General features: G+C 40.6%; 1 protein-coding gene across 5 annotated transcripts; it reads right to left on the bottom strand.

The window, feature by feature from the left end:
• Window positions 1–7386: 7386 nt before the first annotated feature.
• LOC113567900 (UDP-glucuronosyltransferase 2C1-like) lies at window positions 7387–15422 on the bottom strand. Of its 5 annotated transcripts, none has more exons than XM_035527064.2 (6): window positions 14664–15422; window positions 11244–11392; window positions 10444–10575; window positions 9903–9990; window positions 9601–9820; window positions 7387–9356 (listed from the first exon to the last, which is right to left on the bottom strand). In XM_035527064.2, exons 1-6 carry the CDS (start codon window positions 15394–15396, stop codon window positions 9074–9076), a joined length of 1605 nt encoding a protein of 534 aa, XP_035382957.1. In that variant the 5' UTR covers window positions 15397–15422; the 3' UTR covers window positions 7387–9073. The 5 variants fall into 5 exon arrangements, with proteins under 5 accessions (XP_035382957.1, XP_081576410.1, XP_081576411.1 ...); XM_081720284.1 differs by having other exon boundaries at window positions 14964–15421; XM_081720285.1 differs by having other exon boundaries at window positions 15163–15301.
• Window positions 15423–16731: the final 1309 nt, after the last annotated feature.

Here is a 16731-nt window from a genome sequence, read left to right as displayed (position 1 = left end):
GATTGTAGTATGACCAGGTAACTCTGCACATACAGTGAACAGTGGCAGCAAATAGCTCAGTGACCAATGAGAGGTCAGCAATCCTAAATTACACAATCCACCAATGAAAATGGTTGTAATGACATGAACACATTCACCATTATATCCAGATTGCTGTTATGTGCACATGAATTGTTAGTCTTGTTAATCTTAATATTCAACTCTATACCCCATGTATAATCCAGTGAATCTTTTTATCATTACATTTCACAAAATGAACTAATCTGTTCCTGTTAAACAGTAGTCTTCTAATGAGTGGAGATAGAAAATGATTGCTTTAAAAAACAGTACTAGGCATGACTGTCTGAATATGATACAAGTAGCACTGCATGAAGTATGAAATCATTTCTTATATATTTGGGACCAACATCTGTAACCTGTACAAATTTAACTTTAACAAAAATATAGCTAGATTCAAAACTCGCAGGCTTTCCAGATACCAAAGCAGAACATAAGACAACTCTAATTGGAATTAATGGAGACAGGTTCATTTAACAGTGTATACTGAGACTTTTTGAGGGATCTGCCTGAGTGCTGAAGCTATGGTGTCAGTGCTCTCTTTGGTGAGGTTCTTTACCATGGAGCCCAGTGAAAACACCACAATGCCATCATCCCCTGAGCTCTAAACAAACCTCTCCATCTCCTGCAGAACCAAAATAGCAGTTATTAATAAAACAGATGCATATATTCTAGTCATAATGTCACATTGCTCAAGATGTCAGAAGCTGATTTCTATTGTGCTGCCAGAAATTATAGCAAATTTTTTATGTTCTTGTTTTTTAAAACACTCAAATTCACAGGATGGCCAAAGATTAAATATTTTGCTACCAGGATGATGGTATTAAATTAAGAATACTAAGTTTGACTATAAATTTACTTCAGACCATTTCATTTTCGGGCTGTGGGCTTAATGAAAATGTTTGCAGCTAATAAACTGCCATTCTATATTTAAGGAGAAAATATGCTTTCCATAAACCCTGGTCGTCACCTCAACCCTGTTACATGAGTTGCATTAACTGCTGCCTATTTGTGTGTTAAAGGTCTGTATGTATAAGATCTGTAGTAAAGGTCAGGCGCTAATCCTCAGGGATTGTTTGATGGTTTGTTAATTCTTAATGTTTAACCCAGTGTTGAAAACAACCCATGCATGATGATGGTCTTTCTTTAGGTAGAAGCTTTACAGGCTTGCAGCGCAATCTGCCCCCAAACTTGGCAGTAATGACAGTCATGATCATGGATACTCAAAGTCCCAAAAGGATTTGATCTGTCAGATGTGATCTTTTCCCTGAGTGTCACAGAGGTTTGTGGGTTTGCCTGTGAAATACAGCAGTAAAGGTGGAGGGAGAAATTCATATCAGGTTGCAGGTGATTGTAAGCGGTTATTAAAGCTGATGTAATAGCTTTTAAAATTCTTATGTCAGACTAAGCCAAGAGAGTTCTCTCCTTGCTATAGTCCAGAGTATATGAGTTGAGAAAGAAAAAAAACACTTTACATGACGTGATTCTGAAGCAGCTGAGGTGCTTATACAAAGTTAGAGAGAAACGATAGTCTATCAGCAGTTGTTTGAACAATCAGATTTTTGTTACTTGATTCATTTTCTGATACAAAGGTGGAGGAAGTTATACTTTGACACCCTTTGACACCCTTTGATGATTAGATAATTAAAGAAGAGTCAAACATCCAGGGTCATGCCATTCCTCTGTCTTCAGAGAAAGAAGATCAAAAGTCACAACACAACTGGAGACATTACTGAAACCTGAATGTTTACTGAGCTTGCAGAGGGTAAAGTGAAGTGACAGGGCTTCTTGATTGAAGAATGACAATTACTCTGTTCACTCTATTTATCTTTTTTTTTTCTCATTGGAAACCCACACATGTAAATAATTTATTCCAATTTTCTTAACATTTAGGGACAGCACCATCATACAACACAAGTGGACATTTTTGGTTTTGTCATTGCTCCTTTTTCATCATTCAGTATTAAACTGGGCAAAGGTAAAACACCTTCATGATTACATCTGATACTGTGGCACAGTATAATGTTGATGTTCCTGATCCCATGTAAAATTACCCCAGATTGTAACTTTCAAAATAGTTTGGAGAGAGATTGGAGAGGGCATTGGAGTGTCACAGCTGGTCAGTCATCTGCCAGGAGGGACACGCCTACTCCAGAAAGGGGTTGTACTACAATCCTGCCTTGCTTCCAATCGCCTACCTTTTAATGTAATACACCTGTTTCTTGTTTTCCCCGCTATTTAAACCTGCAGGTCCCTGAAGAGGGCGCTGCACATTAGCCGACTACTGCCTCAGGAGCACCTGCTTAGTGCACTGCTTCCCAGAACCTCGGCGTATATTACCTTTTTGGTTGTTTGCGGGCTTTCTTAAGATCTTTGTTTAATGGAGAATAATGAGCACTTTGACTCGACCTTGCCTCTCGCTTCTTCTGTGCCGCTGATGTCACAGAATGTGCAGCCACCCAGAAGTGAGGCAAGTAGCTCCGATTGGGCTCACCTTCTGGCTACTCAGATGGCAGCACTGGAGCAGCAGAAGCAGGAGATTGGAGAGATTCGTTCTCTGGAAACTCTTTTTTGGATATCAACCCTGTCTGCCAGATCACGTCAAGGTGGTGTTTATGATCTCCAGGTTCACGGGGAAGGTACATGTCTGGGGGACCGCCTTAGTGGTCAATTAATCACCATTGATGAACAACTACGCTTTTCATCCAGGAACTGAAGGCGGTGTTTTACCAACCATGTCCGGGGAGACTCTGCGGACAAGCTCTACTATGTGTGAGGCAGGGGCTGAGGCCCGCTACAGAGTATGCCATAGAATTTCGTATGCTAGCCGCTGGAACCCGCTGAAATGAACCAGATCAGGTGGACGCATTTTTAAACGGCTTGAGAGCTGATCTGCAGGTGGAGTTGGCCTGCAAACAGGAGGCTACTACCCTAAATGAGAGAATCCACTCCAGCCTCTGCCAGCATCTTCTTTGTGAAAAAAAGGATGGAGGCTTGAGACCCTGTGTGGATTACCAGGGGCTCAACAAACTGCTTGTGCGGTACCCGTATCCCCTACCCCAGGTTCCAGCCATGCTTGAGCAGCTAAGGGGAGCCAGGTATTTGACCAAACTAGATCCATGGCACCCTCTGTTTTCCCAGCGTACATTAATAAGGTCCTGAGGGAGTTTTTGGGTAGATCTGTCTTCGCTTATATTTACAATATGCTGATATATTCTTCCTCCTGGGACCAACATGTTCATGATGTGTGCTCCGTCCTCCTCACCCTCTTGCGGAACTTCCTATACTGCAATGTTGAGAAGTGTGAATCCACAGCAGGGAAATAAACTTTTTTATTACATCATCCAGGATGGCAGTGTCTGTATGTAACCAGGTAAGGTGGAGGCAGTCAAGGTCTGGCCGAGACCACACACATGTAGGGTTCTGCAGCATTTTATAGGGTTCACTAATTTCTATAGACGTTTTATCAAGTCTTTCAGAACACTGGCTCAGCCCCTTACAGATCTGCTCCAGGAGCAGATTAAACGCTTGAATTGGAACCCCGAGGTGGTAAAGTCATTCGAGGAGCTAAAAACCGCTTTTGCCACCGGGCCGGTACTGCAGCAACCAGATCCAAGGAGACCTTTTGTGGTAGAGGTGGATGCGTTAGATGTGGGAGTGGGCGCAGTTCTGTCTCCACAAAAGGAAAAGGAAGGTAAGCTGTACACCATAGCTTACTTCCCCAGGAAGCTGACCGAGAGGAATTATGGGGTCGGCTTCCCCAGGAAGCCTGACCGAGAGGAATTATGGGGTCGCAAACTGCTGGCGATGAAACTTGCTTTCGAAGAGTGAAGACACTGGCTAGCGGGAGCATGGCTCCCCTTTAAGGTGGTCACTGATCACAAAAACTTAGAATACCTCCAGACCAATAAGACACTGAACTCCAGGCAAACCCGGTGGTCACTCTTCTTTTCCAGGTTTAACTTTTGTGTTACCTATAGACAGGAAGAGAGGAACATGAGGGCGGATGCGCTCTCTCGCTAGTACAATGTGGAAGCTCAGGCGACCTGTTCAGAGTCTGTTCTTTCTCCCTTCTGCTTCCTGGCATCTCTGAACTGGGAGGTTGACCGACAAATTGAAGCTGCTACTACCCCCCCCCCCCCCCCCCCCCCCGTCCACCCAACTGCCTCTACGTGCCACATGGTGGCTCCCTCATTGCGTGGGCACACACCTTGGTGGGAATGGGCCATCCAGGATCCATGCGCATGGCCCAGTTGTTAGGCGCACGCTACTGGTGGCTGGCTATGAACAGGGACGTGGTGAGGTATGTGGCTTCTTGTGCGGAGTGCGCTCATAGCAAAATGCCATGCACTCCATCTGCAGGTAAGTTGCTTCCCCTGCCTACCCCCCCTGTGACCGAGGGCAAAGCGATAATCCTGACAGTGGATCGATTCTCAAATATGGTCTGATTTGTTCCCTTATCAGGTCTACCCACGGCATTGGAAACAGCAGATTTACTCTTCCACCATGTCTTCAGACAGTTCGGTTTGCTGGAAGACATCGTTTCCGATAGGGGACCACAGTTTACGTCTCAGGTGTGGAAGGAACTACTTGGGAAGCTAAATATGACAGTCAGCCTAGCATAAGAGAAGGGGAGAGACCCCACAGTATGCACTTGTGCAGAGGGTGTGGGTAGCCATGAGAGACGGTAGAGCAGGTCCTACGGGGAAGCTGGCTGCGAGGTATGAAGGCCCATATGCCATCACCAGGAAAATTAACGATGTCATGTATCGGAGAGCAGTCAAGCATCAAGGGCCTTCCACGTATCAGCCCTGAAGCCTCTGGAGGTGGAGGGAAGCCTGGCGTACAGGGTAAGGACCCTGATGGACTCCTGAAGCAGAGATAAACATTTGCAGTACCTTGTGGACTGGGAGGGGTATGGCCCAGAGGAATGCAGGTGGATACCGGCCTCCTAGGTATTAGACCACAAGTTCATCGCCTCTTTCCACAGGGAACACCCACTAAAGCCTGCTCTGCAGCAGCCAGGCTGGAGGAGTAAGGAAAGTAATGAAGAAAACGCTACAGGCACAAAGAGTGAGGAGGAGATTGACCACCGTAAAGAAAAGAGGAAGGAAGGTAAAGCAGGGCTGGATAGAAAGAAAACAAAGTCTGTCCCTCTCAAGCATGGGACAAACAAATGCAGAACAATAACAGCAAGCTGTAAAATGGACAGTGATTTTCAGTGACACAGAGACTTCAGAAAAGATAGCTCATATGTGTGGAAAAAGAGTACACAGAGAGAGGAGTGAAGAAACTGAGGTGGAAGAAAGGATGGACACAGAGACGTCACACTTGCAGATGGACACTGAAATTTCAGAGATTGCTGGAAATTGAAGCTCCCGGCAAGTGTGAGCTGATGCAGGAGATGGGGGATGGGAGTGATGAAGGAAAAAAAACATCCAGGCTGATGTGGAGGAGATGGACCTGGACACCCCATGGGACACTGAGACAGAAGAGGATGAAAAGATAAGAAAAGAAAAAAGCAAAGGGGAGAGAGGGAATGGGAAAGAGAAAAGCAGAAGACAGAAGAAGAGAGGAAAAGAAAAGATGAGGAGAGACGGGTAGAAGAGATCAGGAGAGACAAAAGTGAAAGGCCAATCACAAGAGACACAGAAATTGATGGCGCTCTCAAGATGGCGCCGATGAGGTCAGCTCCCGTCATGACTGCTCCATTCACGCTTTGCACTTTTTTCGCTCTTTTCTGCTCTTTGCATTATTTTTCGCCATCTCTTCTCCCTCTAAAACCCTTCTCTCTGCACCATGATGCACATCTCATACAGGAGAGATGCCCTTATATCTCTTGGTCTACATAGCACTCACCTCAAGCTGTCTCTAACCCCGGACCCAAGCTGACCGAGTGAGATCCTAAAGGAGATACACAATAACATCATAAAAAACTATAAAAACTGTAAATTGTAAAAAACTGTAAATTGTACATTGTATATATGTATAGTATAATCCCCTCTTCATTCATCATAACATATTTATTTATTCATTAAACTGCATCCACTTCCCTGTATCTCTCCTCGGCCACAGACAGAGCAGTTAAAAAAAGCATTTCACTGTCAGTTACAGGGCCTTGAAAAAATACTCATACTCCTTGAACTTTTCCACATTGTTTCATATTACATCTACAAACTTAAATGTATTTTTGGGGGATTTTCTGTAATAAACGAACACAAAGTAGCAAGTAATTGTGAAGTGAAAAGAAAATGATACATGGTTTTCAAATTTTTTAATAAATAAAAACCTGGAAAGTGTGCCGTGCATCTGTATTCAGCCCCCTGTACTCTGATACCCCTAAATAACATCCAGTGTGACCAACTGCTTTGGTGTGACCACCAAATTAGGAAATAGAGTCCACCTGTGTGTAATTTATTCTCAGTATAACTATAGCTGTTTTGTGAAGACCTCAGAGGTTTATTAGAGAACATTAGTGATCAAACATCATCATGAAAACCATGGAATACACCAGACAGGTCAGGGATAAAGTTGTGGAGAAATGCAAAGCAGGGTTAGGCTATAAAAAAATATCCCAAGCTATGAGCATCTCATGGAGCACCAGAACAAAGCCAGAAAGGGAGATGAAAAGAAGAATGCAGAGGCGGCTGCGCTGGACAGAGAGCGGACGTCAGGACAGGAGGCCCAAAAGCCAAAATGTTTGGCAGGAATTTTGGCAAAGTTTTTAATCATAAGCGACATTTTAATCAGTGCATCGGCGACTACAGCGCAGGGAAGGACCTTAACAGCCTGTACACAAAGCACAAGCTGACACTGAATAAGGGCAGGAATGCCCGAAGGTGCAGAAGAAGCACCAACTTTCTGACATGCCTAATAAACGTCTAGTAATTCTAGTAAAAAATTCTCATATAGTCAGAAACTCATTGCACTCAGCCCTTCAGTGTCACACCACTTAACAAACTCTGATAAGACAGGTCCGTGGTTATGAAGTGGACCACAACACAAGGACAAAATTGTCAGCCATATTTACTATATTATAGTTCAGGTATAAGATCTTACAGTAGTCAGTATATAAAATGAACATTAAAGGAGATTTACAAAACAGTCCTGTGATAATGTTGTTTGTTTAAACAGTGTTTGAAATGTTACCATTTACAAGTACTCTCTGCAACATGGTCAAGTAATTCAGTTATCTGGTTAAAACTTTTGGCAAATTCTGTAAAAAAGGTTACTTCAAATCTTTATCTTGTAATTATTTATTCAGTGATCTACTGATGTGCAATATGTATGTGTATATATGCTCTGTTGAAAAAGCAAACAGAAAGTAGATACTTTTACTGAATCTTTATAAGTACACACAATGCAATAATTAATTTAAAAATGAAAGGTAAAATTTTCAGTCATAGATATTTTTTTTTTAAACACAAAACATGGATAAAACCCCTAGACCTCAATTGTGTATTTTACATTTCAGTTTTTAAGCATTTGACAGATGCTGTTATCCAGAGTGACTTGGAAGTCAGTATGTGTGCTCCTGCAGAAACAGACCCATGAACTTGGTGTATCCAATACTTTGCTCTACCAGTTGTACCATGTAATTTACAGGACGACAGAGTACTGATGAAATTAGAATTTATTAATGAAACACATTTGAGGGAGGTCAAACAGAGGGCGATTCCAGTAGTAATTAGGCCAATAAAAAATATTTATTTTCCTCAAAAGTCCAGTGACAGGTGCATGATGCCATAAACCAACAACAAAAAAAATGTAATTTCAAAAACAAAGAAAAAAAAAAAATCATCCACGCCAACAAAATTTAACCTAAAATAAGGCAACTTAACATGCTCCCAATTATGGCATTCAATCAACGCGTCTCTCTCCTTGCATTTCAACGCCACTCCTTATATTTAATCTTCGCCCCATTCTAGATACCTAATTTATTAAATTCATAATATCTCTCCCTTATAATTCCAAACCAAGGCTATCATTTAAAACATTTTCCCATTATCCCAATTAAAATAACTACACATATCCAAACACAGAGCCATTAATCACAATTTTGTCCTCCCTCTTTCTATTTGGAAAATTACCTGCTCCAATAATGTGAACCAAAACTACAACTCTCTCAATTCTGGGCACGACTCTTAACTCATCCCTTTACAACCGCTAAACAAAACAAATAGGTACATGCTTTGAACCAAAACTCCCGTTACATTATTATAATAAATATATCTGTATCTACACATATACATTAACTCTAGTAGTTGTCTACACAGTCAGTTGACCACCTTGAACAATGTAAGACAATTACAATAACTTTACAAAACTCCAGCAAACAGCAGGTTTGTTCCCTCTGAGAGAGGTGTAATTAACATAAAAGCCTTTCAGCCCCAGGTATTGTCCACATTATTCCTCTAATGTTCGGCTCTGCTGTTTGTCCACATGGAATGGGCTGGGGTCCCGTTACACTCCGTTTTTTGATCCTTTGCCTTTGGAATTGTTTGTTTGGTCAATTTTGCCTTCCTTGTTGCCTACATTTACTCTGTTTCCTGAACTTCGATTTCGGGTATTCCCCTTATATTATTAAAGTCTTATTTCTTTCCTACTGCTTTTGGCTAAACCTGAAAGGGCAGTTTTCCATGCATCTTCTTTTGCTTGCAGTTTAGGAACTGACACCAAAATGCTTATTTTCCTGTGCTACACAAATCTAATTAAACTGAATGTAAAGTAATCAGCACTGTGAGCTGCGCGTGTGTGTGTACTTACACACATTCTTGTTGGAAACCTACACATGTATATAATTTATTCCAATTTTCTTAACATTTAGGGACAGCACCATCAAGTGGGCATTTTTGGTTTTGTGATTTCTCTTGGTTCATCATTCAGTATTAAACTGGGCAAAGATAAAACACCTTCATGATTATAGCTGATACTGTGGCACAGTATAATGTTGATGCTCCCAAACTCACATACAATTATTCCATAATTAATAATACAATTATATGCACTAACTTATTCACTCTTTCTTGTTCTTTGTTGTGGTCTTTCTTAAACATTTACGGAAGATCCAACTGCATGTTTTCACAAAAATGAACATGACCAGTGCAGTTATGGAGAGTAAAAAGGCAGCCACGTCCAGGCAGTGGTACTGGTACCAGGTGAGGTTATGGGCTTCTACTCTCAGGTGCTTGGCCCCCTTGTTCCGCATCACAAACTCGATCCAGAAGACAGCCTGGTCCAGAGGCTTCATAGGCTGGTCATGGTGGATGCGGGAGAGTCTCATTATGTTCTCTTTGTACCTGATGAAATGAACATGGTTCATGGAAACTATGACATATGTCATCAATACCTCCGTGAGAAATACCTAAAACAGTGCCACAGCTGTTACATGGGTTGTCCTCAGTTTGCCAACATAAAGTGTGAAAAATTATGCATATGTGTGTATCAGAAAGTACTACAATTGAAAAATTGTAGTGTTGCACTCAACGGTGATCAGTAGATCTTAAAACATCTGCTTTTATGTAAAGTACAATATGAACTTACAATGGATTGTTTACAACATCAGTGAGAGCCTCCCTCAGGTCTTTGGCCTCCATTTTATTGATGTCAAGCATTACAGCTGCTCCCTTTGTTTTCATATGGATCATATTTTCTGGCTGATCAGCAAACAGTGGTAAACCCACCATTGGGACTCCATGGTAAATAGCTTCATACAATCCATTAATACCACCATGGGTGATAAAGGCCTTGGTTTTAGGATGTCCTATCGGATGCACATCGTGTACATTAGAGACCACATACTAAAACACACTGTAGTATATAGACATATAACAAAACGTATTTACCTAGCAAATCATTCTGGGGAATCCATTCATACAGCCTTGTATTAGGAGCGAGAATGTCTGGCTTCTCTCCTGTGTATTTCCACAAGACCTGTAATTAGAATAAGAAATCAGGTTTCTGAAATGTAACAATGGGAACATTTTCAACTAGACTTTGTTATATTAAGACTAATTCAAGTAACTCATCAATTTTTCAATACTGACGAAATAAGTTGTTTCAAAAATGTATTTTTCTCTATTTCATTATCAAACAATATTAGATGGTATGATTTTAGTCTCTCAAAAAGTTGCAAAGCTAAACAAGTGTCAGGCATTTTAGCAAAAAGGGCAAGAAACCATATAATAAGAGAAATCAAATATCCACAGAACAGCAATGAAACAGAATGCAATGCTGTTCATTAGGTATTTTCCAATTCTCCAATGATAAACAATCACCACTGGTTAGATGCTTTACCATATGCTGTACCATATGCCATAGCATAACTTAAGACAGCTCCAACTGGAATAAATGGAGACAGCAACATTTAACAGTGCAAACCATGACCTTCTGAGGAATCTGCCTGAGTGCTGAAGTGATGGTGTTGGTTCTCTCTTTGGTGAGATTCTTTAACATGGAGCCCAGTGAAAACACCACAATGCCATCATCCCCCGAGCTCTGTACAAAGTCTTCCAGCTCCTACAGAACAAAAAAAGCTAAGGTTTTTAAAAAGCCAGACACATATCTGGTGGCTGACAGGTGATTTCTGTAGCTTTCACAGAATAGAATATGATCATTTACAGTCTTTCGTATCAAACCAAGGGCTTTATCTATATTTATTATAAATAATTATACTTATTATGAACTGGATTATGGTTGAGAAAAGGACTATGGTTAAGTTTCCCATAAATTCTGTTGGTGAGAGGGTATACTTCAGCCAGTGACTTAAGTTTATTATCTCAGCAACACTGAAGGAACTGCAGCTTGTTTGTGTGATAAAGTTTTGCATTTGTTTTTTTTTTTAATCTAGCAAACGTCATGTATTAAACTATGAGTAATAGGTCATTTTTCCAGAGGTTGTTTGTCTACCTGACGATTCTTAACTCAGGCCTGAAAACATTCAATTTATGATGATTGTGGGGGAAAATATTTGGGTTGTTTTCACATCTGCACTTTTTGGTGCAATTCACTGGGCAGGTGTGAATGCAATAATTGTACTTGTTGCAGACTAAAACACCTGCACCAAGACCCTTGAGAGGTGGGACTTTCGATCCTGTCCCAATCTGACTTTGGAGTCATTTCTTTGTGGTGAGAACATGATCTGACCTCAATCCGACCAGACCATTTGGTGTACTCCACAATCTTACTTTAGGCAGGGGCTTTGCAGGCTTGCAGTGCAATCCGCCCACAAATTTGAAGTTTGGCAGGAATGGTCGTGAATACTCAAAGTCCCAATAGGATTTGATCAGCCAGATGTCGGCCTTTCCCATAGTGTCACACAGGGTTGTGGGTTTGCCTGTGAAGTACAGCAGCAAAGATGGAGGGACAGATTCATGTCAGGTTGCAGGTGAAGAGTCTTTAATAAAATTTAAGACTCTGATTTTGTTTAGCTAAAAGGTTTCAATGTGATGAATAAGCAAAGAGATGCACAAGAGAAAAGGGAAAGAAAGACAAATTAAATTGTAATGCCAATTTTGACAATGACAATAAATGACCTAACTAGATCTATATGACTTGGCAGCCCTAGACTGCATTACAGACCCCGATCCCGTACCTCCACTCACATACCTAGACACTGTAAAATAGTATTCACCCACTTTTTAAGAATAAGATTGCCTTTAGAAATGTCAACAAATTAAAGATTTACCAGTACAAATACTTGACCTAGATTACATTTAGAAATGACTGTTCATGTCCATATAGTCTCCAAGTGACAATTTATTTATTGCTAAATTCAGCTCTCTCTGTTTTTTCTCTGAATAAAGAGTCAGCAGTGACTGCCACTGCTTCTCCATCAGTGGATGTTGTGTGTTGGAGTATGGCTGTGAGACAAACTCAACCTCAAAGTGGGCATTCCTCTTTTTGGGCCAATTATTAAACCAAACAAAATATAAAACTTGCAAAAAACGTTCAGTAATGCAAATGTATTGAGTAATAGGCCGTGGGGTTGATCAGTCACGTTATTTAAAAAAAAAAAAAAAAAAAAAATTGCAGACCTAGTTACCATGGCCTCCAACTCAAGAGAAAGACAACAAAATTATGACTACAGTTACTCAAAATTCAATGTGGTGTGAGATCAAATTCGGATTCTCTATAGATGATTTTGTGTTAATTTATAACTAATATAATGATATACTTGATAGAACAAATTCATTGAATATTTTACTGATGAGACGATGAAGCGGTTATATCTCACCAGTTATTTTTGGTGTAATGCATATTATAACATTGAGTGTTACCGGGTGAGAGACAGGATACAAGTGCAGGAGTTTTAACAAACACGGGAGGCTAACATGAAGGCTAAAATACATGCGTAGCATGAGGGACACACTAAGGCTAACCAAAACATGAATAAACAAAAGACAAGGAAAATATATCGACAACGGAAAGACAAAGGCTGATTAACAAAACGTCAACTGCACAGAAGTAGGTAGGATGCAGGAATTAACCAGTAAGTAACAGAGACGACAAGAGCCACACCAGATCTAAACACAACCAAACAAACCAAAGTAACCGACAAGGTGGGAAACAAAACACAGGGCTTAAATGGACACCAAACACGACACCGGTGCAAATCATGAGGGATGGAGAAAACGAAACTAAGGAATGTAATCACCCTGTGTTCATCGCGCTCCTTTTATGCGTGTTTCACCGTAGTCGACGCAGATGGTACCAGAACAGTCTCGCTGTGACTGGGATCGACATGCTCCACCACACATATGCGCATATTGTGCCACTGACTGTATTCACCGGGAAGTACCAGTACTTTAACACTGAGAGTAATTTCAGACACGCTTAGAAGCAAAACTACCAAAGGGAGAAAATAATTTTAGCTTATCATATCAAATCTATTCTACGGTCAGCCTATGCCTACCAGAAAGCCTCATTCTATAGTACCATGATTTCAAATACAACAAAACTGTTCAGAAGATGTGGGGCGGGTGCCAGTTTGCCCAATCTCAGTCATCAGTGAACATTTGCTCAAGGAGGGAGGGTAACGCTGTCGAATAGACAAGAGCTAATTTTCCAGATGGAAATCGAAGTTATATATAAACTTGCCAGATAAATCTCTAAACTGTTCTGGAACCGCAGCAATTAGCACTTTCAACAAATCAAGCAGAAAAAGCAAGCGCTGCTGGACAAAGATCACTATACACGGACTGTATTGCGGATCTGAATGACATTATCATAGACGTGTCAGGACGACTGAGAGGTGAAGCTCGAGTCCTGGCACAAAGCCTGCGTACGGGGGGGGCGGCACAGTGGCCATGGTTGTTTACGCTGTCATTAAACTTTAAAAAGTAAAATTTTGTCAAACAGAAAACAACTTGCACATGCATAGAAACACTCAAAAAACCCAGAAAACATATAACAAAGTATTAAAACAAAAGGGAGAATTAGAGTAATGCCCTAAAACAAACCAAATCCCCCATTTAAGAACTGTCTGGTGCAAATATAGCAAATAGCATGCTGCATTGATAGCCTGGCAGATTTCTATGCTACTCAAGCAGAGCTGAATAATGGTGCAAAGAGGGAGAATTAGAGTAATAAAGCCATGCACACACCTCTAGATGAGAATACTGATACAAATAATTCTGAGGTTTAGGCACCAGTTAAGCCTTATGCATAGGTGCTGACAGTTTTTGTTTTCTATCTGCTTGAAACAAAATCATAAGCTTAGATACATGACAAACTCCAGGGAGGGTGAAAATGTGCATAGTCCTCACAAAGCGGCAAAATAACCTTTCCCTTAGTTAATGTCAGCATAGCCTGATCATTTGCTTATTTAATGTTTATGATTAACTTTTGTATCTACAAGGTTCAGTCTTGGTGGTCCTGAGATGCCCTGATTTGTGTGAAAATGTGATCTATAAAAATCACATTCAAGTCAATGTAACAATCTGACAATATAACGTATATTAATCCACATGTACAAACATCACAATTGATGCTTGCTTGACAGTACAGTTATACATGTGCTCTCAGAAGAACCATCCCAAAGATCCAAATTATACTGTACATTTGGCCAATGTTTTTGCTTGCTAGATAGCTTTCGCTCATTAGCTGGGTTATTCAGACTCTAAGAGTGTGAGAAAATGAGAACACAGACTGTACAAAATAGGGATGGACCTTCATGGCTTGAGCACTGAATGTTTAGATATGTTCTTCTTCATTCCAGGTTTATTAAAACTGTGCACTTTAACACTACTCTCAGTTCAAATGTTACACTACAGGTCTGAGACCTGAATCTTTACATACCCAGCTGATGCTGGTGAAAGGGGTATCAGCTTTCTGACTACTGAGAGTAAAGCTTATGGAAGCCTTATGGAACATAAGGAGCACCCATTTTACATTAGAAAGGAAGACATACTGTTGAAATAAGTTAGGCATTTTCTGGACTTTAAATAGTATCAAATAGGATATACTTTGTATATATATATATATATATATATATATATATATATATATATATATATATATAGTGTGGCCAGAAGAGCAAGACTATCCTAAGAAAGAAAACAGATGTACGTTTACTGTGGATTTTAAAAATGGAATTTAACATTTACCCATGACTTCAGTGAACAGGTAATCCCATTTTGTTACACTCACGAGAGTAAATAGCACATCGTGAAAGAATTGAAACAATATGTTTTTCACTCTCTGGAGAAAACCCATGTGATCCGTGTACCCGATACCGACCCCTGGCACATAGGAGGGTGGTGTTGGCAGCTGTCCACAGAGTCTCTCCACAGTACTCCCAAATGAGTACCTCAGATTGATGATAAATGGCAGGTTCAGCTTCTGTGCCAGCAGTTCCCCACACTTATACATGGGGTCTGTCAGAAGAACATCAAACTGTTCCTTACTTAATTTCTCCAGCAGGTCTCCATTTGTAAAGAGCTTCCTGCACAGTATGTAGTTCTGTTCCACAAACATATCTATGATCTCTTTTATCTTCAGAGAAGTCTGTATCATGTTGTCATTTGGCAGATCGTATGTCCAGTACTTCATAAATTTCTCTAAGGCATCAATGATATCCTGCTTAGTGTAAGGCACCTGTATTACCTCCACATTGTAGCCCGGAGACTCAGTTGTCTTTACAGAAGGTGTAGCACTGTGGGTAACGACAGTCACACTGTGTCCTCTGACTATCAGTTCATCTATGATGACTTTGATGTTGAGCCAATGGCTGAATTCCCCTGGCCAGACGAGGACCTTCCCTGCTGTCAAATTCAGTGGAGCCTGGGCCACAGTGAGCAGGAACAGAAGACCGAGAGCAGCTGTCCCACATGCAGTCATGGTTGTAGTGTGACCAGGTATCTCTGCACATAGAGTGAACTACAGAGGCAGCACGTGGCTCACTGACCAATGAGGTTAGTAGTACTAAATTACACAATTCACCACTGAGAATAGTTGTAATGACACCAGTACCTTAACCTTTATATCCAGATTACTGTTATGTGTGCATGAAGTTGTTACTCATTATTTTAAGTTTAAACTCTGCACCCCCCCCCCAATTATCTATAATACAGTGTTTACAAGTTTTATATTTATCCGTATACTTAGTAATCCATTCCTGTTCAACTGTAGTCTAATGAGTGAAGTTAATAAATAAGTGCATTACAAAAACAGTATTGGCCATATGTCATGTGGTTAGGTGTAAGTAGGCACAGAGTACACCCTCCCAAAGGAGTAGCAAGAACATCTCCAGTGCATGGTTTATTTCACAATTATATAACATGTGACACCTGTTGGCCATCTCAACCAGCCACAGTCAACAAAATGATTAAAATAGCCCAGTAATAAGGTTTTGCATCTACAAGCATGTGTTCAATTCAGTTAAACTCAGGGTTAAGTGCATCAGTCTATATTAAAGCTAGATGATCAGGACTAGCAGAATTAGCAGGACTGATAAAGCTAACAGGGCTTGTTGAACAAGCAGTACTGACAGAATAAATGGAACTTCCCGTGTCTCTACTCCCTCTACATATACTTCCAGTGGCGGCTGGTCAAAAATATTCTAAATGGGGATATTTGTGACACTTTCAGCTTCAGCAAACATACCAATACAAACCACTAGTGCTCTGTGAAATATCCAGGAATTATTTAATTGGCATTAAAATCAACAGAATAAATGAGTTATCAGTAGCTGCAGCTATAATGTGCTCACATAGATGGTACATTATTTAAGAAGAGCTCATCTTGGATAAGTTCTCCAGAACCACCTCTAAAACACACGACTAAGATAGCTAATGTTAGCAAGCTAATATCTAAAATTAACTAGCTAGCTAGTGTTAACAAGTTAGGGAACACTAGCTAGTTCTATTTGCTAGAACAACCATCAAATTAGACAACTATAAAACTAGCTAGCGAACTAAGTTAACGATGGCTAGCAGTTAACTAACACTAGTGTAAACCTTGACTAGCTAGCTGGCCAGTCATCTTAGCAAGCAAGGTGTAGTTTCTCCACCAAAGTTCTCTTAAATTGACTTTAGAGAAGATATTTTATTGAATTTTGGATCGCCTGAAATACAATATCTTAAGTAACCGCGTTCTTGACTGTCAGTAACTTCAGACGTCCCTACTCCACCAATGACTAAACGTAGAAACTTCCTCTATCAGGAGGGGCAGCAC

The sequence above is a fragment of the Electrophorus electricus genome, chromosome 8, assembly GCF_041902795.1.
Source record: "Electrophorus electricus isolate QZ-2024a chromosome 8, ASM4190279v1, whole genome shotgun sequence".
In the NCBI taxonomy this organism is placed as follows: Eukaryota; Metazoa; Chordata; class Actinopteri; order Gymnotiformes; family Gymnotidae; genus Electrophorus; species Electrophorus electricus.
Note: the sequence above shows the minus strand (reverse complement) of the source record. Positions and strands in the feature narration are given on the sequence as shown.